The sequence below is a fragment of the Pseudorca crassidens genome, chromosome 17, assembly GCF_039906515.1.
Source record: "Pseudorca crassidens isolate mPseCra1 chromosome 17, mPseCra1.hap1, whole genome shotgun sequence".
In the NCBI taxonomy this organism is placed as follows: Eukaryota; Metazoa; Chordata; class Mammalia; order Artiodactyla; family Delphinidae; genus Pseudorca; species Pseudorca crassidens.
In genome coordinates, this window is record NC_090312.1 from 9,926,961 (window position 1) to 9,952,391 (window position 25,431).

The following is a 25,431-nucleotide window of genomic DNA, read 5'->3' on the forward strand; positions in this document are numbered from 1 at the left end:
TGTTTGGACAGCAAGAAAACAGTTCAGGGTGTAACACTGATTTTCCGTAATACACTGTTTCTCCTACGGCTTTATCAATATTGTTGTCTATTACCGAGAATCTTGAACAGGATATTGTATTCTCTTAAAGGAGTGTTCACTTATGTATCAGAACATGCTATATTTAAGAGATATACTTCCATATTAAAAAAAGGTCAGATAAATTTTTTCATCAAAGATTGATTCCATGTGTTCATGAGTCTACATTTATACTTTACAAGAACTTTTATAGCAAGAGAAACAAGTTAGATGAATTAAATGACAGAAACATAAAACGATGAATATTTTAAAACACCAGAAAATTATTCTAACAGTAGTTTACTCCTTTGTAATTATCACTGATTGGTTTCCCAAGTCAGTGCCCCTCCTTAAAATGTAAAGAATTAACATACATGCACTTATCTCTGAAAATATGCTCTGGTAGAAAATAAGGGGCTTCCATAGTTCGAATTTCAATAACCTGAAAAATATTCAAAAACAAAACAAAATAAAAATCAAAAACCTCACTCCTCAGGACCCTGCCACAAAAGTTTGGAAAACTAAAAATACAGAAACAGAATCTAAACATTTATACGAAATACCATCATTTTATTTTGGAATTTAAGCTACATTTAGAGTCCAAAAGCAGAGTTCACTTTGTTTTCACATTTATTATTTTAAAAAGTCAGCAGGTAACAAAATCATGATAGTAAAATAATACAGGTTGTAAAAAAAAAAAAAAAAAAAAGAGGATACATTACATTTGATTAAACCTACTACAGAGGGATTAGAAGCTGTACTTTCTCAAATGCCCTATGTGGGAAATGCCTTCACAAGCGCCAGGCCCTCGCTGTTCCCTCTCCTCTGCAGCACGTGCAGGTGGTCTCAGCGCTCTTGTGAAGTCTGGCTCCTCCACTCACCTGGGAGCCACTTAAAGGGGGACCCTGCTTTCATAGCATTAGTATCTCTAATGGCAGATGTCAAATATTCACTCAAACATTTGTTTAATGAATGAATGAGTTTTACTTCTTAGAATGTTCTAAAAACCTACATTTTAGCAAGGACTGAGAGATGTGCTTCCAATTTCATAAAAATGAGGTTCTCCCTGAAAGATGTTTTTAAAGAATAAAAACTACAGTGGACTTTTTCTGCCAGGTAAGTTAGGAGCTCTGAAATGTATACTAAATCATGCCAGTAACTATTTAATGAGTCACTGCTGAGAAAGCTAAATACAGTTGAATGACACAGGACAAATCTCTGAGAGGCATATTAATTATTCAACTTTTGAGATCTAACTCAAGTAGATTCGTTTAAAACAATAACAACAAAAACAGTATAATTAAAGAAATATTAGATACTAAGATTCATAACGGTTTAAAAGGAAAACAATTATATAAGAAATCACATGAAGTATTTTAGAAGAAAATCATATATTCTACTCAACCATTACACAGAAAAATTCTAATACAACAACAGGCATCAAAGAAAACGTAACACTAGTCATAGTTAGAGCTGTAGTGTCGATTTTGTCACTATTGAAAAAGTCATGCATACTTTTATAGCATTATCTTAATAATTTGGTCATCATCAAAATTAAAAATAATCATCACTGGAAGAAAATCCGCCACTTTTGTATAAAAATCAAATTCGAGGGCTTTTCTAAATACATTACCTTGCTAACATGCTGGCAAAACGCAGGGACAGCTATCATCTGACTTACAAAGTTGAGGTATGCAGCAACCAGCGCCATGATTCCACAACGATGGAACATTGACAAATTATCCTCATTGATAATTGCACTGTCCTTTAATAAAAAACCAAAAAACAAACACTGACAGATCAAGGTCTTACGCTTCAATAGCATTTTCTCCATGATTAGACTAAAAAACTGCAGGTAGTCTGGAATGCTAACAAAAATGTCCCCTTATAAGAAGCTTTTTTAAAAAAAAATTCTAAAAAGAGAATAAATGCCCATTTATAAGAGACTTAAATCTCTCAATTCAAACAGTTCTTTAGGAAAGCCTTTCCTAAAGGAAACGTGGGCGTGGGCAGAATATATATAAGATATATAAAAATAAATATATATATTCTCGTTGCATACTGTCCTGTGATTGTGTAACACTTAAACTCCAATTAAACAACTACATATATGTAATTCTTATTATTTAACGACCATCTTCCCCGCTAGGATGGGCACAGGGACCATGCTGTCTTTTTCATCACAGTACTCCTGTGGCCTTGAACAACAGTTAGCACACAGTCAATACTTACTCAACATTTGTTAAAAGAATAAATGAATGGGATCATAGCCTTGAGTATTTTAGATTTAAAACTAGACATCTCACTTAAAAAACTCATGTCCTTGGATAAAGGCAATAGTATTTTAAAGATGGTGCCTAATTCATGAAAGAATCCTTTCTTCAAGGAAAGGTTATGAAAACATACCTGTAAAGCAATGGCTAATCGAATGAGATCAATAACCACTTCTTCATTGGCCAATTCAATAGTTATAAGGGCAAGAGAAGTATAAAGTAGCTCATAGTTTTTCTGAACATTGTCTTCCTCTTTACAGCCCAAATATATGTGCCGATATAGCTGTTGCCCATTCTGAAAAGGGGAATGACAGAGGAAAAAGATAATTTTGCTTAAAATGTAGCAAGGCAGATTTTACATGCATATATAACCTCTTAAAACGTAGCTATCTTATTACATAACTTAACACGGAAGAGATTTAGGCTGATAATCGGAGGGTCGAATTATATTCCAATTATTAACATCAATAACTATACCAATATATAACTACAAACTAATATTGGAGTTGAGGACAAACTTAAGTAAAAACAGCAAGTAAGAAATAGTTCCAGTGTAAACAATGAAAATGTTTTTAATACTAATTTGAAAAGACAAGCAAATTATAGACTGATTTGAGAAAAACTGAAACGAACGGCAGAATTACGGGAGCTTTGGCAATGATAAGAACATTTGGCTGAGAGGAAATGGACTCAGGCTTTCCCGCCTTAGGGAACAACCTCCTGTGAGGTGAGTTGCTGTCCAGGGAAGAGCATCTCCAGGTTCTGCTACACTTTTGTCTGAAGTGAGGACGGCACATCTATAAGCCCACCTGTAGGGAAGAGGTTACAGACACACCCCAGGGACTGCGAGAGGGTCCCCTGTAAACCAAACTCATCTAAATATGTTAATAAAGAATATAAAAGCCTTGCTGTCTAAAGCATTCCTGGGTATAGGTCTAACTGCCAAGTGAGAGCTAACAGAAATAAGGGAGTTTTTCCCATTTCAAGTTACTATGTGGTAATTAACTCAACGTGTTGCACTAGTTCTCAACACAAACTGTAAGCTACAATCACTGGGAAATGGGAGGACCACCATGCTTCCTCCCCACTAGTCACCACTGCGCACCCCTGATATGATTTAACCCGTCAGTGGTGAAACCCAGGCATCGGTGTTTTCAAAGCATAAAGCTGCCCCGGTGACTGTAACGTGCAGCCAGGGTAAGGCCTGCTCATTCCCATGTGGAGGGGCTTGAGCTTAACACTCCAAGCTCAAGTTTCTGTTTCTCAGAAGGTTCATCTGCTTCCTCACTTCAGGAGAAAGAAATGAGCAACAGCAGCACAGTCTCTGGAAGCCAGCCTGTCTTTAAAGGTATGCATTTTGCTCTGTCCTCTATTTAACATGCACATGGACCCACCCAGGTGAGGGTGGCCATAGTCCTCCAGCTGTGCCAGTGACTGGTTAAATAAGTCTGTTCAGGTCTGTGGTTCAGTATTAGCAAGTGGGGGGTTTCTTGGCTACAGATACAGAGCTATGTATGCTCTCCTAACAGATTTCTCTTTATTTCTGAAGATGACATTTTGGTTTCCATCTTTCTGAACCCAGAGTTTGTCTCTCTCTCAAAAGATTCTATACTCTGGTGTATAACAGTCTATGTATTGGGCCCTCTCCAATCCTTTTCTCTCTCTCTTTTTTTTTTAACATCTTTATTGGAGTATAATTGCTTTACAATGGTGTGTTAGTTTCTGGTTTATAACAAAGTGAATTAGTTATACATACACATATATCCCCATATCTCTTCCCCCTTGTGTCTCCCTCCCTCCCACCCTCCCTATCCCACCCCTCTAGGTAGTCACAAAGCATCGAGCTGATCTCCCTGTGCTATGCAGCTGCTTCCCACTAGCTATCTGCCTTACGTTTGGGAGTGTATATATGTCCATGCCACTATCTCACTTTGTCCCAGCTTACCCTTCCCCCTTCCCGTATCCTCAAGTCCATTCTCTAGTAGGTCTGTGTCTTTATTCCCTTCTTACCCCTAGGTTCTTCATGACCTCCAATCCTATTCTTAAATCTGACGTTCCTAAACGTCATTAACAACCATTAAGCAGTGCTTACACACATGGGAGTTTAAACTTCGGGTTCCTTAGTAATTCAAGTTTATTTTTAAAAAATTACCTACTACATACCTACCATATTAGATAAAATTAAAATCTAACATTACGTATTATAATATTATAGTGAAAACAGACATAATGACTTCAAAAAGTGGTTTGGCATTGTCTAGTAAATTTGAAGAATGCATAACTTATTACTCAGCAATTTCTCTCCTACAGGCATCAGAGAAATGAGAGTTATATACAGCACAATACATGGACAAGAATGTTTACAGCCGTACTGCTCATAACAAACCCAAACTGCAAACAAGTCATACGTCCACCAACAGAATGGGTAACTTGTGGTATATTCATGTCATAAAATATTATAAAGCTACACATGTGAATGAATTTCACCAAAACAAAGCTAAATGAAAGAAAGAAAACATAAAAGAATACATAAGGTAGGGTTCCTTTCACACAAAATACAAAAACTGATAAAACGACACTGTACTGTTCAGGGATATACAGATATACTTAGGTGGCAAAACTGTAGGGAAAAAAAGCAAGGAATAATATTCATGAAAGCAAGAACAGTGATTACCTCTTGGGGAGAAGATCGAGTTGTAAACAAGATGGGCATGTGGGATGATTTTAGCTGTACTGCTGTTCACTTAAAAGTAGTTAAAATAATAATGCCTATATATTTTACATTTCATAATAAGAAGTACATTTTTTTTTTTTTTTTTTTTTTTTTTTTTGCCGTACGCGGGCCTCTCACTGTTGTGGCCTCTCCCGTTGCAGAGAACAGGCTCTGGACGCACAGGCCCAGAGGCCATGGCTCACGGGCCCAGCCGCTCCACGGCATGTGGGATCTTCCCGGACCGGGGCACGAACCCGTGTCCCCTGCATCGGCAGGCGGACTCTCAACCACTGTGCCACCAGGGAAGCCCCAGAAGTACTTTTTTTCTACATAATCCTTAATTGATAAAACACTAACAAGAGCTCTTTCATACAGTGACATTCTGCCAGGAATTTAGCTCTAGGAGAGTAGCCCTGGCAGGTGAGGAAACAGCTGTTTGGAACAGCTGAGTGGAAACAGCTGTTTTCTCTTATCTGGAAATACACCCTCATTAGGATATTAGAGCTGAAAGGGCACCTCCCAATGTAATTTGTAAGGGCACCTTGCCCTGGGACAATTTTTCAAACTTAGATCCAATGTCTAAGATGTCCCTAAAACAGTCAGATGGAGCAGTTTTAGGCTGGGTAGTCATCTGAGACACAGGTGCCTGGACATAATGCTTGCATGGAAAAGCCAAAGGTACTGTCCATTCTAAACTGCAAGCTTCTCTTAACCAAAGGGCAGTCCACAGTCCCCTGGCTATAGACCTCAATTTTTTTTCTTCAGGTCTTCATTGAAATTTCCATAAGTGGCTAGTTAAAGTTGCATATGAAAACCAAACAACATTTTTACTGATAAAATAAATTAGAAAGTAAATGAAAAAGGGTGTTCAATTGTAAAAATAAAATTTGATAAAGGAAAAATGTGAACAGATTGTTCCTAAAGAAAAATATACTAAAGAAATGGTTTATACTAATGGTAACAAATGCTTAGCCAGGTTAAGTTATTTTAAATTATAAAATGGAAGGAAGACTAATTCAGAGAACAGTTTAATGATTCAAAATTTAACAAGGAATAAATAAATAGTCTAACCTTTCAGTCAAACCATACTCTTGCAAATTGATTGGCTAGCAAAATTAAGCACAAAGGATTATTTCTATCATACTAGATAAAATAAAATCAATCCAGTCCCAAAGTTCAGGATTGCTTAATGTCATGATGTTAAAGTAAAAAAACCCCAAATTAACTATCAGTAAATTTTTAAAACTCATTCTATCACTCGATTAAAAGTTCCTCAGTTATGGGGCATAATTTCTTTGATTAACTAGATGATATAAAATATGGAAAAAAAAGAAGTTGGAAAGAGTTATTAATGCCTTTGACCTATTATTAACCACTTTTTTCATACACAATACAGTCAAACTTAAAAGAACTCTTTTTATTCACATTAATTTAGGAAGAGTGATAGTTTGTAAATTATTTTTCAAATGAAGTTTTTAAACTGTGAGGCCATTAACTTGAAACACAGCAATCAATATTAACGGATAACGACAAAAAAATAAAAGATGGTGACAGGAAGAAAGCGGGGTCTGACAAAGAGCCAAAGATGATCAGGGATTATAGATATCTGTACCTATCTTCCTATAGGTCTGTTGTTCTCTGCACCTCTAAAGATCCAGGCTCACCAAAACTGTGATTTATCCACCAGAACTGTGATTATACTGAGGTCAGTTAGCACACATGGCATGCTTACTGTTGTATCTCTCAATGTTGAGCTTAGCGTCTGGCAATACTAGGTGCTCAAGCTTTGGATGAAGAATAACTGCACAGAAAGTTTATCTGATATACTAAAGAACTTTAGATGCCATAATTTTCTAAATTCAGCCATTTGCCAATACGCCTACAAAACTGAAGTGATCATTATGATAATCTAGCTAAATTCTAGTTATACAGGCAGAGATTCTGCCTACCTGACCTTTATACCCCAAATAATGCACAGAATAATGCCTAATACACACTAAATACTCATTATATGTATTTAATTAATGATGGTAAGTATTCTCAAAAGCTTGAAGCTTTCTATTAAGGACCCATTAAAAGCGAAAGCAACATTTGTGTTTGGGGTGGGGAGGAGGGCAGGGCAGCAATCACAGAGAGACATTTTACTGAAAGGGAGAAATCTGAAACTATCACAGCAGACTGACCACCCAAAGCTTAAACGCAGGCCGGAGGAGACGCCATCAGGACGGTGGTGGCAATGTAGGGAGCTGAAGATGGCTTCAGATTTTCAACTCCAAAATGCTATGGCTTCATTTTACGGTTATCGATCAATATAAAACTACCTAACAATTCAAATGGCTATAACTTAAGTCATGCATTCTTTTTCAGAAGATAATCTTACCTTTTTCATGAAACTTGTGTCTTGTCTACAAATCTTTTCTCTTTTTATTTTTAGGTCAGCCACATCTGGTATTATTCTAGAGACAATCAATGCATCATTTTTAATGAACAGCACACTTAGTTATATCATATCTTATATGATGAATGAGCTATACTTAGGAGTCTGAACTATTTAACACTCACTTCAATGAGCATTTTAAATAAGCCTATATGTAATGATACTACTGAATTACCAAGTTTAATCAAGCAGAATTGCGTAATCTTGGCTTCTGATGTCATTCCTAAGTTTAAAGCAAAACCAAAATAAAATTTATGTAACTAGTGATTACTAGTAGATGAGATCTCTGGAAGTACATTAAAAGACCTTCAACACTGACTATCTTAAAACATATTAATAATTAAATTGTCACAATACCAATTAAATAAAATTCTGGATTAATAAAACCTGAAAATCCTAGATTAAAAAAATTATAATACTTAAATACATTAACATAGAAATCCGAAAACATTACCATTAAGCCTATTTTCAAGTAGCACATTACCTGATCCCTCGAAGCTTTGCCCTATTGTCATGGCGATCCATGAGATTATGCATTACTTCCAAGACTAACTGTCTCAGTTCATAGTCTTCCATGAGGGATGGTGATAACAAAGGATCCAGAAAAGACCCCGGCAGTGCAGTAACTATTGTCTTTGCTTTGTATCCAGAGGTTACCTGATTATAGGGAGGAAAAACAAAGGAACAAACAAAAACATCTTTGTCATGAGTCCTTCTTTGGTAAAACTCTCAAGCTGTTTCATAAGAACCATAAGCTTAGAGAAAACAGCAAGTATGGAACAAGCCTGAAGGAAAAACTAAAAGGAAATTTGTGAGATGATGAGGATTTTACTGAATTTACAAAAACATCATTCATAGAGTTAATAAAATTAATAATAGCACACATTCACCATATGCCAGGCATGAATCTAAGCACTATATGTGTATTAACTTCATCCTTACCATATTCCTATGAGGCTAGGCATTAGTGTACCCCCATTTTGTAAAAGAAAACTGAGGCTCAGAGAGACTAAGAATATATGGAACAGGTAGTCAGTCCTAAATGGATATAAGGAGACCAGGCAGCAAATAACACAGGTAAGACCTGAAAATTTTAAAATGGCAAATAATTCTTTTATTTTAAATTAGGCAATTTAGGTTAATAGGGAAGCATTTTCATTTTGGAAAGCTGTACTTTATTCTTTATTTGATGTGACATTTCTGAGTGTATCCCTATGTCTAAAGTTGGAGCTTTTAATTAGCATATACTTTAATGCTATTAAATAGTTTAACCATACCACACAGAAATTCATTCAGTTGACTATGTAGTACAATTAGGATTAGAGACAAGGTTATTTACTCAGGGAATTTATTTAATAAAAAGGCTTAGGACCAAATGAAATTTCATGTGGGTAACCTCTATTTATATTCAGGATTACTAGCATATATAGAACATCTAACATTTATATTTGGGCACTCATTATAGGATAAAGGTGATTTTATAAGTGAGCAGAAATTGGTGGGACAATTACTACCCACCTAGAAAAATTTAAAATATATCCATATCTTATACCACATACAAAAATAAACCTCAGATCAAAGTTCTACATGTGGAAAGCTGAATTTTAAACCTTTCGTAAGAAGATATAAACAAATGTGTTTATATCATCAGAGTAGGCAAGGAGCTCTCAAACAAGATACAAATAAAAAAGCAAAGATCACATAGGAAAGGACTGACAAATCTGGCTCTAGCTGGGCCCAGGCATCTTCATCTATAAAATGGCAACGCTTCCTGCCCTCGGTATGTTTCATCATTATGAGGATCAAATAAGATGACAGGAGAAGTGAGGAATAAAGAATAAAAGTAAAATTTTAAAGAATGAAAAGCATAATATTCAAGTATATAAACCACAGAAAAAAAACTTACCGTAAATACTATCTTATAATACAAGAAAAAGAAACTGATAATGTGAAGCTATTCTTTTAACCTCCTTAATAATTTAGGGTTAAGTGTGTTCTTCACCTGTCTTAAATTCCTTACCATAAGTAAAGATCTCAGCAACATTATCTGAATCCGCCTGGTTCCCAAATCCCTAAAATATACAAAATAGTGGTATTATCTTATTAATAGGAATTAACTTCATTTCCTTAGATTATTATTTATTGATTTTAAAACTCTATTCATATTAGCTATATAGAGTTTATTTTCATACTAGCTAAAGTCAAGGCTCACTTTATACTCTAAAGTAAATTTCACATGAATTAAAGGGTTATATATTAAAAAATAAATCAAATTTGAACAAAGAAAATTAAAAAGCTATTGGCTCTCAAAGGAAACAGACCTCTACACGTAATGACATGAAAAGTCAGTTGTATGAATACACAACAAAACAACCTCAATTAAAAGATACTATAAATTGGAGAACAGATCTATTGCAAATATAATTGACAAACATAATATCTATTTAACATATATTAATAAGCAGGTAAGAATGTGCCTAAATAATTCTAATATAAATAGTTCTTCAAAAAAGAATTAACAAACAAAGAAAGGGTTCTCTAATTAATGGCCAAATAAATATAAGTCAAATAAGAGTATCATTTCCTTATTAAATTAGCAACATACAAACATATTTACAAACTAAGGCTTTAGCATGTTGTAAAATCAAAGCAAATCTATAAAATGAGGGGAGGGGGCCAAGACATATGATCTTTAAAATAACTTTCAGTTCTAGAACTCTAGAAATAAGTAAACATTCCTTCCACAGTGACAAACTTGAAACTTTACCCTAAATAATCTACATGTATAGAAAATGCCCAGGCTGAATAGACCTTCCACCTAGCCAATATAAGAAAATTTGAGAATTTATGATATACTGAAAACTGATTCTAAAAGCATGCAATGTTTTGTTTTGTTTTGTTTTTTAATTTTTATTGGAGTATGGTTGCTTTACAATGTTGTGTTAGCCTCCACTGCACAACAAAACGAATCAGCCATACGTATACAGACATCACCTCCCTTTTGGACCTCCCTCCCATTTAGGTTACCACAGGGCATTAGTAGAGTTCCCTGTGCTATACAGTATGTTCCCATCAGTTGTCTATTTTATACACAGTATCAATAATGTGTATGTGTCAACCCCAGTCTCCCAAATCCTCCCACCCAAGCATGCAATGTTGATTCAACTGCTTAGCAATCTACTGCCATAACAACACCACAGGACTTTTATTACTGAGTAAAAAGACAAAACATTTTATAGATTTAAGATAAAATTTAATATAAGATTAAATTCAACTTTACAGTTTGAGAACACAGAACAACTACATACACATACCCTAGTTGACTGATATCCAAAGTATGGGTGGATGTTCCAAAGACAGGTACTTTCCCCATAATGAACATCATGATTTCTGACCTCTGATAATCTGGTAGGTTACTTCCAAAAAATCCTATAAAAATATTAAGATAAATTTAAGATAAATTTTGCAAATGGAAAAGTTTATTTTTCCATATAATAAAAAATCATAATATATTTTTAACCACAGCTTTCAATATGTGGTAAAATAATGTCTTTGAGCTACATGTAAGTCTAAAGATATTATAATTTCTTTGGTAAAAATCATTTAATGATGTACATTATAAGATGTGTATAATGGACTAATCGATTAAGATAAATGTTTGAAAGTCTTTTGCATACAGTTAACAGTGGCAAATCATCAATTTGAATTGACTGGAGTTTTAGAGAAAGGAAAAAAAAAACTTTTGGTAGTATTTCTGATGAAACCCTTGTTCCCATTTTGTTAAGCCTAAATTCCTGTTCTAGTAAGAAAGTCAATAATTAGGCCTACTTTGGCTTCCCCAGGATTGTTGAAATGTTCTAGAATGCCATTATAATGAGCCAGGTTTACAGTCTAACACTGTGGGTTAATTCAGTATTAATTCAATATACATAATTCAAATTATTTACTTATTTGTCATTTTTCTCAAGGAACTCTTGGGTATTGTGCACATTTTGAATTTATCTGTTATAGCTTTGGAAAGTTTACTTTCTCGTCACAGAAGACTTAGGACACTTAATAATCACTTACTCAAACTTTTAACCCTGTTGTTTCTTTGAAAGATCAGAACAGGTATTAAAACCTGGCTATTTTTTGATCATTTCTTAAAATGCAACATAATCATTACAGAAACCTACATTTTCAATATTTCTTTAAGAGTAAATTAGTTTTTCAACTTAACTCTTCAGCCTGTATTACTGGAGTTAATAATCTCTTTCTATAAATTCAAATTGTTCTATTTATCATTCTGATTAGATCTAGGGGTAAAACTCATTTCTCTTTATAACATACTCTAGCAATCAAAAATCTCATGATCTGAACATTATTCAATCAGCATAAAGTATATTATTCTACCTAACACTTGAGCACATATTTATGGGGTAAGAAGCTACTTTGTATTTGTATCCTTACAGCAACAAATAATAGTACCTTATGAATCTAGGTACTATTATTTGTGTCAGTTTTGTCTTGTGGAAATTAGGATAAGAGAGGTTAGGAATTCATACAAGAAATTACACAGCTAACACTAAGACCTGAGGTGAGATCTATTCACATTTCCAAAGCCTATGTTTATTATTATTACTCTCTGCTTCCTCTCTATAAGGTATTTTCAACTTTCCAAGAACCCAATTACATATGTTCCTCATCACTGTGCAAAACTGGTCACTGATTTTCTGTTCCAAGCAAGCTGGTCATTAACCACAAAGATGGAAATTTTCCAACAAGTCAACTGTGAGGACAGCCAGAAGTTAACTCATTCTCTATTCCCATTGTTTGTATTTGAACTGCTGAATAGAAGTGCTAATGAGCCTCCCCAAAAGAGCAGAGCATTATTTTAAAAGAGCGAGCTTGGCCAACCGCCTCCTGTCTTCAAGTGCAAAAGCTACAGCAGCCCTGTTCTGTGTCCCACCGATATTCACGTGACCTGATAAAGAAAGAATACTGAGAACTTCTGAAAGAAAATATTGAGGAAAGCAGAAGTGTGATTTAAATAAAAGTCTTATTCACTGTGCCACACTGCATTGTTTTTCTCTCATGTTTTAATTCTCACGTTATTCTGAATGTGTTATGTCACAGAAATATTGCTTGTCTGAGGTATATACATTTTATAACAACATACTTGAGAAACAATAAGTTAAATACTCTAGAGTAAAACAGTGACACTGAATTACCTAGAAGTCACTACAGCAATTTAAATTAATTCTCTGAAAACAAGACTAGCTGATTTGATATACCATCTTAAAATATCACAGACACCCTGGGCCTTTGCCCTAATGAGGACAATTTCTATGCACATGATGAGACTGTGATTAGGTGAAGCAGAGGTACTACCCCAAGCAGATCAACCAAAGGCGTCCACAAGGTAGGAGTCATGTGCATCAAGAAGCCCAAGCATATGGCCTGGTGTTAAGCTCAATACGTTCAATAAAAACGTGCTGAATGTGGATGCGTAATGCATGTATGCATACCCATAAAACTTTAGAAATAAACAAAGGAAAACTCTGTATTAAATATTCCAAAGGACTATTATAAACAAGTCGCCCATAGGTAGGATATTACTCAAATAAAAGGCATAAACTGAGCTCCAGAATAAATTTATATGACTCTATTATTAGTAGAAACTATTAGCAACCACTAGAGATTAGGTACTAAACCCAAGAATACAACTCAATTTGGAAATTATCCTAGAAATCATACAGTTACATTAAAATGTGATCTGGATACTCTAAAGAAAAGAGGAGGGTTAAAGTAGGAAGAGTTTGATTGCTTTAATTTGTGTTTATATACAGTCTGATCATTTAATTTCCCAAAAAATTCCCCATGGCTTTCTTTCTTTCTTTTTTTTTTTTTTAAGTAAGTTCTTTACCCTTTTACCCTTTGTGTGTGTGAGGGGAGGGGGAAGCATATGATATTAAAGCCTGAGTATCAGTACCCAGATCCTGGTCTCTAGTGCCTTTCCCCACTAAAAGGAACCACAGCTCCTCAGAGAAATGACTGATTCTAGGATTGGGGCAGGAAGTATAAAATGAACCTAAGGCTGTGCTTAAAAGAAATGTGGGGGGATATTACAAAGATATAGAAAATAGGGGCTCCACTGGCCAAATCTGGAACAGTTTGACCACCAAAATAATAATAATAATTTAATAAATACAGAATAAATTATGAAGATAAAAATATAAATCCATGAGCTCATACCACTGTATTTAAATAGATAAACACATGTATTCCTACATACATAAGTAGGGAGAAAAAGGGCTCTTGCTTACAATGAACCCTGAGTGCCAAGTTGATAACCATCATTTTGTAACCATCATGGTAAAGACTCTGGTTCAGCTAAGAATTTTGAATGGTTGCTACATCTAGCGGGTAGTTTGGATGGAGAGCAGAATATCTGCACGGCCTAAAAGTATCTTCTCAGAGACTGCTTATTATTTGCAAGGGGGAAAATGGAAACTGTGCAGCAGAGAAATAGAACAATACTTTGCGTGATCAAAACTAACATCACCAGCGAGAAGTAGGTGTACTTCTCCGAATGCAATAATCTGAGAAGAACACTACCACTTACGTAGTATCCAGCCAGGAACCCATAACCTGAATTTAATCATGAGGAAAGAGCAGACAAACCCATGTGAGGATATTTTTTTTTTTTAAGTGAGGGGTCAGGGGGACCTATAGTCTTCAAAAAATGCCCATATCATAAAAGGGAAATGTTCCAAACTAAAGGAACCAAAGAAACATCACAACTAAATGCAACTAAATGATCCTAGACTGGATGCTGGACCTAAGGAAAAACACGCTATAAAGGACATTATCAGGTCAAATGACAAAACTGAAATATGAAAGTTTGACTAAAGTACTGTATCAAAGTTAAATTTACTGATTTGATAACTGTACTCTGGTTATGTAAGAGTACTCTGGTTTATTCTTTGGAAAAATAATCTGTAGTAAAGAGCCATGCACTTACCATCCAGTGGTTAGGAAAAAAATGTAGATGTGTATATGTATGTATCTATGTCTCTCTATATGTATATATTTATATATGTGCTTATGTGTGCATATCTATATATACACACATATACATACACACACAGAGAAATGGAGAAAGGGATGGAAAAAGGCAGACAGAGAGAGAAAGGAAATGATAAAGTAAATGACATAAAATATTAATAGATGAATCTGGGTGAAGGGTATATACAGTGTTCTTTGTCGTATTCTTGTGTTTGTTTATTTTCCAAACAGAAAGTTCTTTTAAAAGTCTAAGCTATCATTCACCTTTGACTAATGTCCCGTAAGAGACAAGTACCTTCTGTGAGGGCTTTCTGAATTGCTGTTTTCCAGAATAATTTGAAAAGTGAAATGTACTCACCTATTGTTTGGATGATAGCATTCTGCACAATCTTCTCATCACTGTCTTTGGAATTTGTGTTTAAGTTGGCACTGCTTATAGACTCTCCCTGTAAATCATGTGCTTCAAATTCAACACTGAGACGCAGATGTTTCAATAGGGTGTTAAAGACTTCCAGCACTGTGGGTCCTGCAAATGAACCCTGATGTAAGCAGATACATTCTTCTGGTAACGTACACTCAAATCCAATCCTCGCACTTCTCAACAGAGATTTCTGCATATTTTCTAAGTACTTGGAAATACTTCATAATTTATGAACTAACTAGCACATTAAAAAAGTAAATGAGAAATACCTAAATAAGAAAGTCTCCTAGCTATTCCAACAAACATTTACTGGGCATCTCTGAGCAAATCACTGTTTGAATCCTTGGTACAAACCACACAAAATGTGTATATTCATATAAAGATTACCAAAAACTTTCCATCTATCTAATCTTGTCTACTCAGAATAATGTGTACAGTATTGGGATAACCTGACTGTTGGGTCAGAATCCAGAGAACTATAATATAGCTCACTGTGGCCTAAGAAATTTATTTGGCATCTTTTGAGGCTGAAGAAGAAAGAATTTTGCCTCAATTATTAGACAGAAACTAGTCAATTTATCACATTCAGGTAAACTAACTATGCTCTCTGTTTTTAGTACTATAAATACTCTGCCTGTGTTTCTGGCACTGCATCTATCACGCTATACTTTAATTAGTGTTTTTATTTCTGCCTCCTACTCTAGATTCCAACGTTCTCCAGGACAGGCAGCCACGTTCAAATGCTTCTTTGAATGTACAGAACTTAAAACATAGCAACCTCACACGTAATAGATATTAGCAGGTGAGACGATTCAGTCAAGGCATCACCTGTGTTTCACTTCATATTTCAAGTTAACTCTTCAATTAAGTAACCTGCTTCCATCTCTTTGAGATAAGTTATGAGTAATGACAAGTCCATATCCAAAATGCCCACTCTCATTTGAGACTGAGTGAATATTAGAATATTTCAGCAGCTAATATACAGTTCCACTTTCATTTTGAAGCAAAGAAACCATAACTAGATTTTCCTCCTAACTTCAGTAATTTTATTAGGGACCCTTCCATTCTTCTAATCCCATGTGAGTGAAAAAGCATGATGTCTGACCTGTCCCTTCTCCTTGTTACCCCTCTAGTCAGTCAGTTATCAAATTCTGCTGGCTTTACGTTCCCATTTCTACTGCTGCCATCAAGGTCAAGTTCTTTCTCTGTGCCTACAATGGTGACAACCACCTGTGACTTCTAATGTGTCCTACGCTTTGCAGCCAGATGAATTACCCTATAACACATCTCTGATGAAGGGTACAGTAAATCTTTAACTCGTGTCAGTCCACTGTAGAATGACACCTGTGGCCTGGCCACAAGTGGAACTTTAAGCCGCTTCTCGGGCTTCCCCCACACTACCACCATACGTCCTCGTCAAACGGGCTACATAATACTTCCCTCCTGCTGATCCATTTTCCCTCCCTTCTCTGGACCCTGGTTTTCTTATGATATATGATCAAATTCTGCCTTGTATTACAGTGTAGGTAAAGTCATCTAACTCCAAGTAAACCATAACTTTCTTGAATTTGTACCCTCCCAATGTTTAGCATATAACTAACTGGTATTCAAGAATCTTTATTGGAAAAAAGGAGGAAGGGAAGAAGAGAATGATCTGGAGGGAAGTGTTTAACTGTAACTAAGGAAGTCTGACAACAGTCATGTGAACCTAACATTTCAAGAGAAATGAGAGCACATTTAAAAACACAGCAAATATTTTCAAACAGTTTTCCACACATTGCTATTCCTACTGAAAAAGAAAATTCTGAAAAAGGTTAATGAATTTTTTTGTGGGGGGGTGCTGGCACTCACCTATGGAACCTTTAGCAGCAATGGCAACAGCCTCTAACAGAACCTGAATAATACCTGCTCGAACTCGTGGAGAATCTTTTTTACGAGCATCAAGGTGTCCTAGAATCTCCTGGATCACATGGTGAGAATACTGAGCCTAAAAGAACAAAATAGTGTAAAAATATATGAACAATTACATGCATCCTGGCAGAATTCATAAGAATGATAAACCATGTGACACTTAATGGAACAATATGTAGCCATTAGAAACCGTTCTTTTTAAGAATAAATAGGGATACCAGAAAATATTTACGATATCTGAGTGAAAGAAAGTAAGTTGTAAAATACTACGTTAAATAAAATTCTGTTTTTTAAAAAGTATATAAGACTGGAATTATATATGCCTACATATTAACACTGGTCATCTGAGGGAGATTTATGAGAAATTTTTACTCTCTTTGTACCTCTCTGTAATTCCACAAAGAATATTTATACACTCTTATAACTTGATAATAGGACAAAATGTTGTTAAAAAACAGACAGATTATGACATTTATAGTACTTCTCTCTTACCCAACCAGATACATACTATTTCTTATCATGGACATCTAGCAATGCTAAACAGTCAAAACTCTCATCTAATCAAGAGCCACTACCAAAATTAAAGTCTTAACAATGTGTACCTGACGAAATTTCCTGATCAGGGCCAGCTAGTTTAATGTTTTATGGACAGAGGTTGAAATATTACCTAAGAATGATTCTTATATCAATTTTATAGTAAATGGCAATTAAAACAATCAAATCTATCAGAAGTTTTGACTGTATCAGGATAGTCTATTAAACAGAAACTCCCATTCTGGTGGGTACTACCATGTAATTTTTGATTAATGGATCTCAAAAAACATATGGTGCACTTAAAGCTCCTTCTAAAGCAATGCTGTGGACCAGAAGTCATTTCTCAGACATTTAATCAACAAATATTTATTGATTCCTTCAGTTTCTTCAACTTTGTAATTTACTTTACTTTTTGTAAAAAACAATTTCATCTAGTAACTAAATCTGAATGAGGAAGGCAAATGAAGAAATACAAGGCTACTGAAAACCAGGGGAACAGCCTTCATTATGTCCACAGATGGCCAGATCAACTTCTCACCTACTAAACTAAAATTAAATTAAAAGTTCTCATCAAAGGGGAAAGAAAATGTGCAACTATGTGAGGTGATGGATCTTGAGAAAACTTATTATGGTTATCATTTTGCAATGTTGTATACCTTAATCTTATATAATGTTATATGTCAATTATAATCTCAATAAAACTGGGAAAAAATTTTTTTAAATTATCCTTCCACACCCAAACCAGCTTTATAATAACTACCATGCACTGAAACCCTACATTATGCTAGGCATGCTATAGTAACCTAAACTTAATGTTGAATTTAGACCAAAAGCTCTAGAACAGAATGACCAGAATTTGAATCCTTACATACTACCTGTGTACCCTTGAGTGAGGTGCCTGACCTCTCTAAAGGTCAGTTTTCTGATCCGTAAAATGGGGATAATAACAATATCTACTTCATAAAATAAGGAGGATTAATGAGATAAAGCATATACATAAGGTTACTAGCATATTTAGAGGTATAGCCAGCACTTGATAAATGGTACCTTCTATCTTAATATAAAAATGAACCATTCAATGAATTCATTAACATTTCCTTCTCAGAAATGAGGAAATTGAAGCTCAGAGAGGCTAAATAATTTGCCCAAGTTCTATGCAACTAGTAAACAGCACATCTAGGATGAAAATCCTGGTATGACCTATACTAAAAGCTGTACTGCTTCTTACTACCTTATCTCCTTTAAATTAATGATGATTTTTTAGGGCATTAAAAATGTAGACAGCGTTAAAAAATAAAGACCTAAAATCCCACTTGAATTAAGAGCTAACTGGGTCTGTTCAAGTTTTAAGAAAACCAAGGCTGTCCTCTGCAGTAGATGAGAGTGCCTCGTCAGGTGCCTCAATGCATAAAGACTATAAATATCAATTCTAATATCAGTTTATCATAAAATATAAATGCTCAATAATGTATTTAATAAATGCACAATAAAGACTGTCATCATAAAATCATTTAGTTCTTTTTAATTAGATATTTTTTCATCTTGGCAAATAAGAATAAAAGCGGTAAATAAAGATAAATGAGACAAAGAACTAAATTAAGAACACGTCTTATCTCCTACATCGTTCTCTATCTCTGTCTGAGGACGTGCTTATCGACACAGAACTAAAATTACTTATATATAAATATAACAGGTAACCAATCCTTACCTGAATGGAATACATTATAACTTTAAAGCAGTGAACTGCAAATTCATTGGGATCCCATAGTCTGTGATGATCTAAATGCCTGTAAATTAACAGTAAGAAAATTCCTTTAAGAGTTCCTTATTTTTGTTACACTTTCTCCTCTAGAACCCTCAACAATATGCAAAGCCTACCAATCAAAATAATATTATCTAAAAGAAAGTCAATGTTTCCATTTCCACAACAACTGCCAAATCCTTTCATAAAACAGTAACAATAAAAGACTAGAATATATACACACACACACACACACACACATACATACATACATATACATATATATATGAGTTTTCAATACCAACATGAGCTGGCAAGAAAGAAAAGCCCCTCAGTCCAGACTCCACAAGAAGGTGAGAATCTGGAGAGGTAAGTATACATTGAAGCCAGCAGTTGTCTTAGGCACATCTTCAGATCTCTGGTAGCTGATAGCTAGTGGTTTAAAGGGTTGTACACACAGGAGACTGGAGACAAAGTTTAGGGTCCACCCAGGAAAGGTGGCTATCAGATCAGAAACACATGCATCAATTCAAGCCTTAAAAGACGACACCTTCAATGAATCTGGGGGAATGTTCTATGTTGTAGAAGACTGTCAAAAAGCTTGTCTGTGTTGGCCTTGGCTCTGAGAAGAACCACAAAAATGAAAGTCTCTCTGAAGAATTCAACCATACACCTAGCACCCAGGCTCTCATCTTGGTTGACAGAATTCACAAGTATCATCTTGGTTGACAGAGTTCACAAGTATCTATGTGGCTCAAAAAAACTGAAGATAAGAATGTAGTTCAAAGTGGTGCCTGGATAACACTGCATCCATGCCTTCAGCAGAAGCAAAATAAAGTCTCTCATGGAGTACACACCATTAATCCAAGCCTCAAAGAATTCTCACAAATAAAGGTACAATGAATATGAGCTTAAAATTCACAGAACACACAAGGTAAAAAGCCACTAGGAATGCCAATTATCAATCAAGTTTTTAAGGACTAGGACAGTTTTATCCATGTATATATTCCCCCAAAATACCTGGTACCTTACTTGCAGAGGGCATTTAATATTTAATCAACTAATTAACTAAATAGCTAATATATAATTAACTATTTAATTAACATTTAATTAGATTAATTAACACATGATCAGGAGGTAAGTCCACTAAGTTCTACATAGAAAAGAATATGGCCCACTTCCAAGTTACTCAAGTAATCAATTATAGTTAATTCGGTAGTTTCTTTCTTTTAGACTAGCTCTCTATATTTTTAAGGCCTTAGAGATTACCTCTCGGTTAACAAGATAAAAGCTGGAATTCTGATATTAAATCAGCATGTCTGGAAAAAATAAATCTGCCTTTAGTTATATTTGACATAATTTGATTAGTTCTTAGTAGCATTTTCATAAGCTCACAGAGTCTTTAAATGGTAAATCTCAACTTTTTGGTGGTGATAGTAGTCGGGGGTGGGGTGGGGGGAATCCCTTTGAAAACACTATAATATTTCTCTGATGCTTAATTTTGCGGTTTATAGATTCTTGTAACTAAAGCTCAACTTTGAACCCAAATATCTGCCCTAAATAAAGAATTCTGGATGTTACATTTTGACTACTTTATATATGCTATAAAGACATTATTATAGTCAGGAAGGGGAAAGGACAAGGCAAATGATTAACAAAAGAAAGACTAGCAAAAATGTCCAGAAATTACACAGAATGTTATATAAATCTATCATCTGACAACTGAGTTAGAACTCAGAGGGTTTACAAGGCTTGAGAGATAACGTCTATGTGGAGAAACTCAAGGCTCACAAATGTATTCTGCTTGGAAGGCAGCATATAAGTACCAATGAGATATTTAATATTCCTGCTCTGCTCAGTCACTGGGTATAAGATAAAATTTAGTCAGAGAAGAGAATGCGACCTAAGGCAGTCCAGCCATGGCAAAAAGAAAGCCAAGAAACAGAAGCCAGGGAATATGAGGAACTGACCAGAAGTTAATAAAATAAGATACATCATACTTGGACATTCGTTTGTTTTAATATTTTACTGGATATATACATTTCAAGGTGTGAATAAAAACTCTAGTGAAATGATGCACATGATTGTATTTCCTATTTAAGGGGGAAAATCTAGCGAAGTGGTTGAACAAGTGCTCAAAGGGATGTTGTCTGACTCAATCCTGTACCCTTCCCACATTGCTGCACTGGCTCTATTAATAACTCACTCACACAGGTAAGGGTATTTGTCCTCTGCAAGTAAATTACAACAGAAGGAACACAGCAGAGTCACAAGTAAGCAGGGAAACACCAACTACTTACGCAAACACTGGTCTCACAGCATTATTCATGTTCCCAAAAGTCGCTCGGCCCAGCAGTTCTCTGAAGCAGTTTTCAGCCAGCATGGCGGGGTTCTCTTCTTTGTCAGCTGCTGAAGGAGAAGGAGGAGGGCCTATGCGACTGAAAAATAAAGACAAGCAAATGAATGCGAGAATTCTGACACTAGTTCTGACAGTTAAACAGAACAGATTTTTACTTCTCGGAAATATTAGAATGATATTTTCTTGTTATCCCAAAATAACTTTAGAGCTTAATTCTACTTCATGAACTCAACACCTTGAAGCTAATCACATAGTCTTTCAAAATTGGAGAGCTAAATTCACTTGTATAACTTGTTTCTAACTAACAGAATATCTTTTCTAAAGGCAAAATACTCAGTAGTTGCTATTTTGTTAACTTCCTACAACTTTGCTACATTTATAGCAAAATCCTAGTAAGAACAAGGTGCCCAAAGATCACCCAGTTTAACTGTAAGTGAGCAAAAATAAAATCAAGTAAAAAACTATGGCACAGTCTGAATAAAAAATAAAAATTTGAAAGCTAATTAGAACATTTGTATAAGTAGATGTCTTCAATAGACACTATTTGTTCATATTTTAAAACCTTATTTTAGATTAATGTATTCATGTGCAATAATAATTTCAAAAAAGCATGTATCTGTAGCATTGGGATAAAACCACGAGAAAACACAACTTCTTAGAATTTGGCAACCAATGGTATCAGCATTCCTGTATCCTATTTATACTAATCCTGTACCTCAAGAGCCATAATTATGGGGAGTCAATTCTCAACTAGCCAGGTACCTTTAGAAGAATAAATATTTTAGACAGAAAAACTAACCTCAGCTACATTGCCAAGAACAGGAAAAATACCCAAGGTGTTAAAATATATCGTTTCACATTTTAGGTTTCCAAAGCTGGAGACAATCACATCTAAGGAATCTAGCATAAATACTTGCTGTAATTGCCATAAATTCTGATAAACATATAAGCGCTTGCAGAGTTAACCAGTTTCACCTTTTCACTTCTAGACCACTTTTATTTTGATATTGCACACATAATCATCACAATTACAAATTAAGTTAAAATTTTAGAACTACAGAATTAAATATCTTTTAAATTTGATTTGGATTTCCCTCTTTAAACTGCAAGAATCAGGGAGATCAGCATAATAAGCCAAACTGGAGAATACTGGTTCTAAAACTTGGTTGCATAGTACCTCTGTGTAAGGCAACAAATTTGGGAGGAAAGCATGCTTATGGCATTTGAAAAAAGAGAATAAAGTACAGAATTCTGAGTTCAACAGGTTACTGGGGTGGGTGGGGGGAAGAAATCAGCATACACCCCAAAACAATATTCCATGCCAAAATATCTTAGAAGAATAAATAAGATATAAATAGCCTAGTACTTCTGTTGAAAAATATATATACATTGAATAGTAGCTGCTATTATTATTATTATTTTGATTAGTACTAACTCCCTACGAAAAAGCATGCTGGATCTCTAAAGAATAACAGAAGTTCAGTTTATAATCTCTATTTCTTACACTTGGCAGCTTTAAGTAGTATTAATTCAAATAGCAATGTCGATGCCCAATAATAAGCAGAAAGTAAAGTGAAAATTTATTCTAAAAGAAATAAAAGCTTAAGTGTCTGAGTCAAAATCTGTCTGCTCAGTCTAATTTGACGACTGAAGCTGATATTTTTTCAGAAAGGATACATATTTAAACTTGCTCAAGTTTACGGGACTACTATATACATAATACTAAAGACAAACATTCTTACTCTAGCAAGCGAGCACACATACACACATATTAAAGTAACACAGCCCCAGCCCTAACATCTTTATTCAATACCTGTCAACCTCTTCTATCTTTTGCATGTTAAACAGCAGGGATGGAACAATTTTATCCATATGCTGGGGTTCCCAAATGGTAGCCCGAAGTTCATCATTAACTGTTTTGCGAACCACACCTTGAATACCTCTGATTCCAGCAATTCGGATTCTATAAAAAAGAAGAAAAAAAACTGAGTCATGAAAAAAAGCTATTTAAACAAGTCTGCTTACTTAACTAAGAGAATGGATGTCAAATAAATAGTTATCTCGAGACAATAAAAATAACATACAATAAGTCTAAGAAATAAAAATCTCAAAAATCTAAGATGGACAGAGATATGGCAGTTCCAAAAGAGGCTTACTTTTTTTTTTTAATAAATAAATTTATTTATTTATTTATTTTTGGCTGTGTTGGGTCTTCATTGCTATATGCAGGCTTTCTCTAGTTGTGGTGAGCGGGGGCTACTCTTCATTGCGGTGCGCGGGCTTCTCATTGCGGTGGCTTCTCTTACTGTGGAGCACATGCCCTAGGTGCATGGGCTCAGTACTTGTGGCTTGCACGCTCTAGAGCGCAGGCTCAGCACTTGTGGCTTAGTTGCTCCGCAGCATGTGGGATCTTCCCGGACCAGGGCTCAAACCTGTGTCCCCTGCATTGGCAGGCGGATTCTTAACCACTGTGCCACCAGGGAAGCCCGAGGCTTACTTTTAATACCATCTTTTTACAATCAACATTTAAAGTTAAAAAAGACTTTTATAGACATATTTTGTCTGTATCAGTTTTCAATAAAAAATAATTTAATCAAAGGAATTAGGTTCTCCTACACTCTCTGACATAAATCGTACCAAAGTTTTCTTAGGTCAGTCTCCCAAGGCAATAGAAACAAAACCAAAAATAAACAAATGGGACCTAATCAAATGTATAAGCTTTTGCACAGCAAAGGAAACCATAAACAAAACAAAAAGACAACCTACGGACTGGGAGAAAATATCTGCAAATGATGCAACTAACAAGGGCTTAATTTCCAAAATATTCGAACAGCTCATACAACTCAATAATGAAAAAACAACCCAATCAAAAAACGGGCAGAAGACCTAAACAGACATTTCTCCAAAGAAGACATACAGATGGCCAACAGGCACATGAAAAGATGCTCAACATCACTAATTATTAGAGAAACACAAATTACAAGTACAATGAGGTATCACCTCACACCAGTTAGAATGGGCATCATCAAAAAGTCTACAAATAACAAATGGTGGAGAGGCAGTGGAGAAAAGAGAACCCTCCTACACTGTTGGTGGGAATGTAAATTGGTACAGCCACTATGGAGAACAGTATAGGAGCTCCTCAAAAAACTAAAAATAGAGCTGCCTTATAATCCAGCAATCCCACTTCTGGGCATGTGTCTGCAGAAGACTATAATTTGAAAAGATATATGCACCCTAATGTTCAATGCAGCACTATTTACAATAGCCAAGACATGGAAACAGCCTAAATGCCCACTGACAGATGAATGGATAAAGAAGATGTGGTATATACATACCATGGAATACTCTACTCAGCCATAAAAAAGAATAAAATAATAGCATTTGCAGCAACATGGACAGACCTAGAGATTATCATACTAAGTGAACTAAGTCAGAAAAAGAAAGACAAATACCATATGATGTCACTTATACGTGGAATCTAAAATACGACACAAATGAACTTATCCACGAAACAGAAACAGACTCACAGATATAGAGAACAGACTTGTGGTTGCCAAGCTGGGTGGGGAGGGATGGATGGGGAGTTTGGGATTAACAGATGCAAACTATTGTATACAGAATGGATAAACAATGTGCTACTGTATAGTACAGGGAACTTTATTCAATATCCTGTGATAAACCATGATGGAAAGGAATATTAAAAAATGTATGTATAACTGAATCACTTGGCTGTACAGTAGAAATTAACACAACATTGTAAATCAACTACACTTCAGTAAAATTTTTTTAAAAATGAAAAAAAAAAAGGTTTTCCTAAGTGGATGATAATAATTCAAACCAACGTGGACCAGATTCTCTCCCATTTCTTGCCTAGAAGTCTCAGCAGCTGAGTGAGAACAGGATCTCACTGTTCCTGAACACCCTTAATGCATCTG

At 35.1% G+C, this 25,431-nt stretch overlaps 1 protein-coding gene across 4 annotated transcripts in view; it reads right to left on the bottom strand.

Annotated features, from left to right (window-relative positions):
• The window catches only part of EFR3A (EFR3 homolog A), a 175,465-nt gene that overhangs the window by 104,138 nt on the left and 45,896 nt on the right, over positions 1-25,431 (bottom strand). For all 4 annotated transcript variants that reach the window (XR_010936122.1, XM_067711239.1, XM_067711238.1 and 1 more), the window contains 12 exons: positions 23,307-23,456; positions 21,435-21,572; positions 19,102-19,180; positions 16,800-16,935; positions 14,886-15,053; positions 10,795-10,909; positions 9,501-9,552; positions 7,965-8,137; positions 7,424-7,499; positions 2,464-2,625; positions 1,691-1,822; positions 432-499 (listed from right to left, as the gene is read on the bottom strand). Coding sequence is in view for 3 of the 4 variants with exons in the window: in XM_067711239.1 (XP_067567340.1) it covers positions 432-499; positions 1,691-1,822; positions 2,464-2,625; positions 7,424-7,499; positions 7,965-8,137; positions 9,501-9,552; positions 10,795-10,909; positions 14,886-15,053; positions 16,800-16,935; positions 19,102-19,180; positions 21,435-21,572; positions 23,307-23,456 (1,449 nt within the window). In the remaining variant the exon portion in view is untranslated. The remainder of the gene's footprint in view (positions 1-431; positions 500-1,690; positions 1,823-2,463; positions 2,626-7,423; positions 7,500-7,964; positions 8,138-9,500; positions 9,553-10,794; positions 10,910-14,885; positions 15,054-16,799; positions 16,936-19,101; positions 19,181-21,434; positions 21,573-23,306; positions 23,457-25,431) is intronic.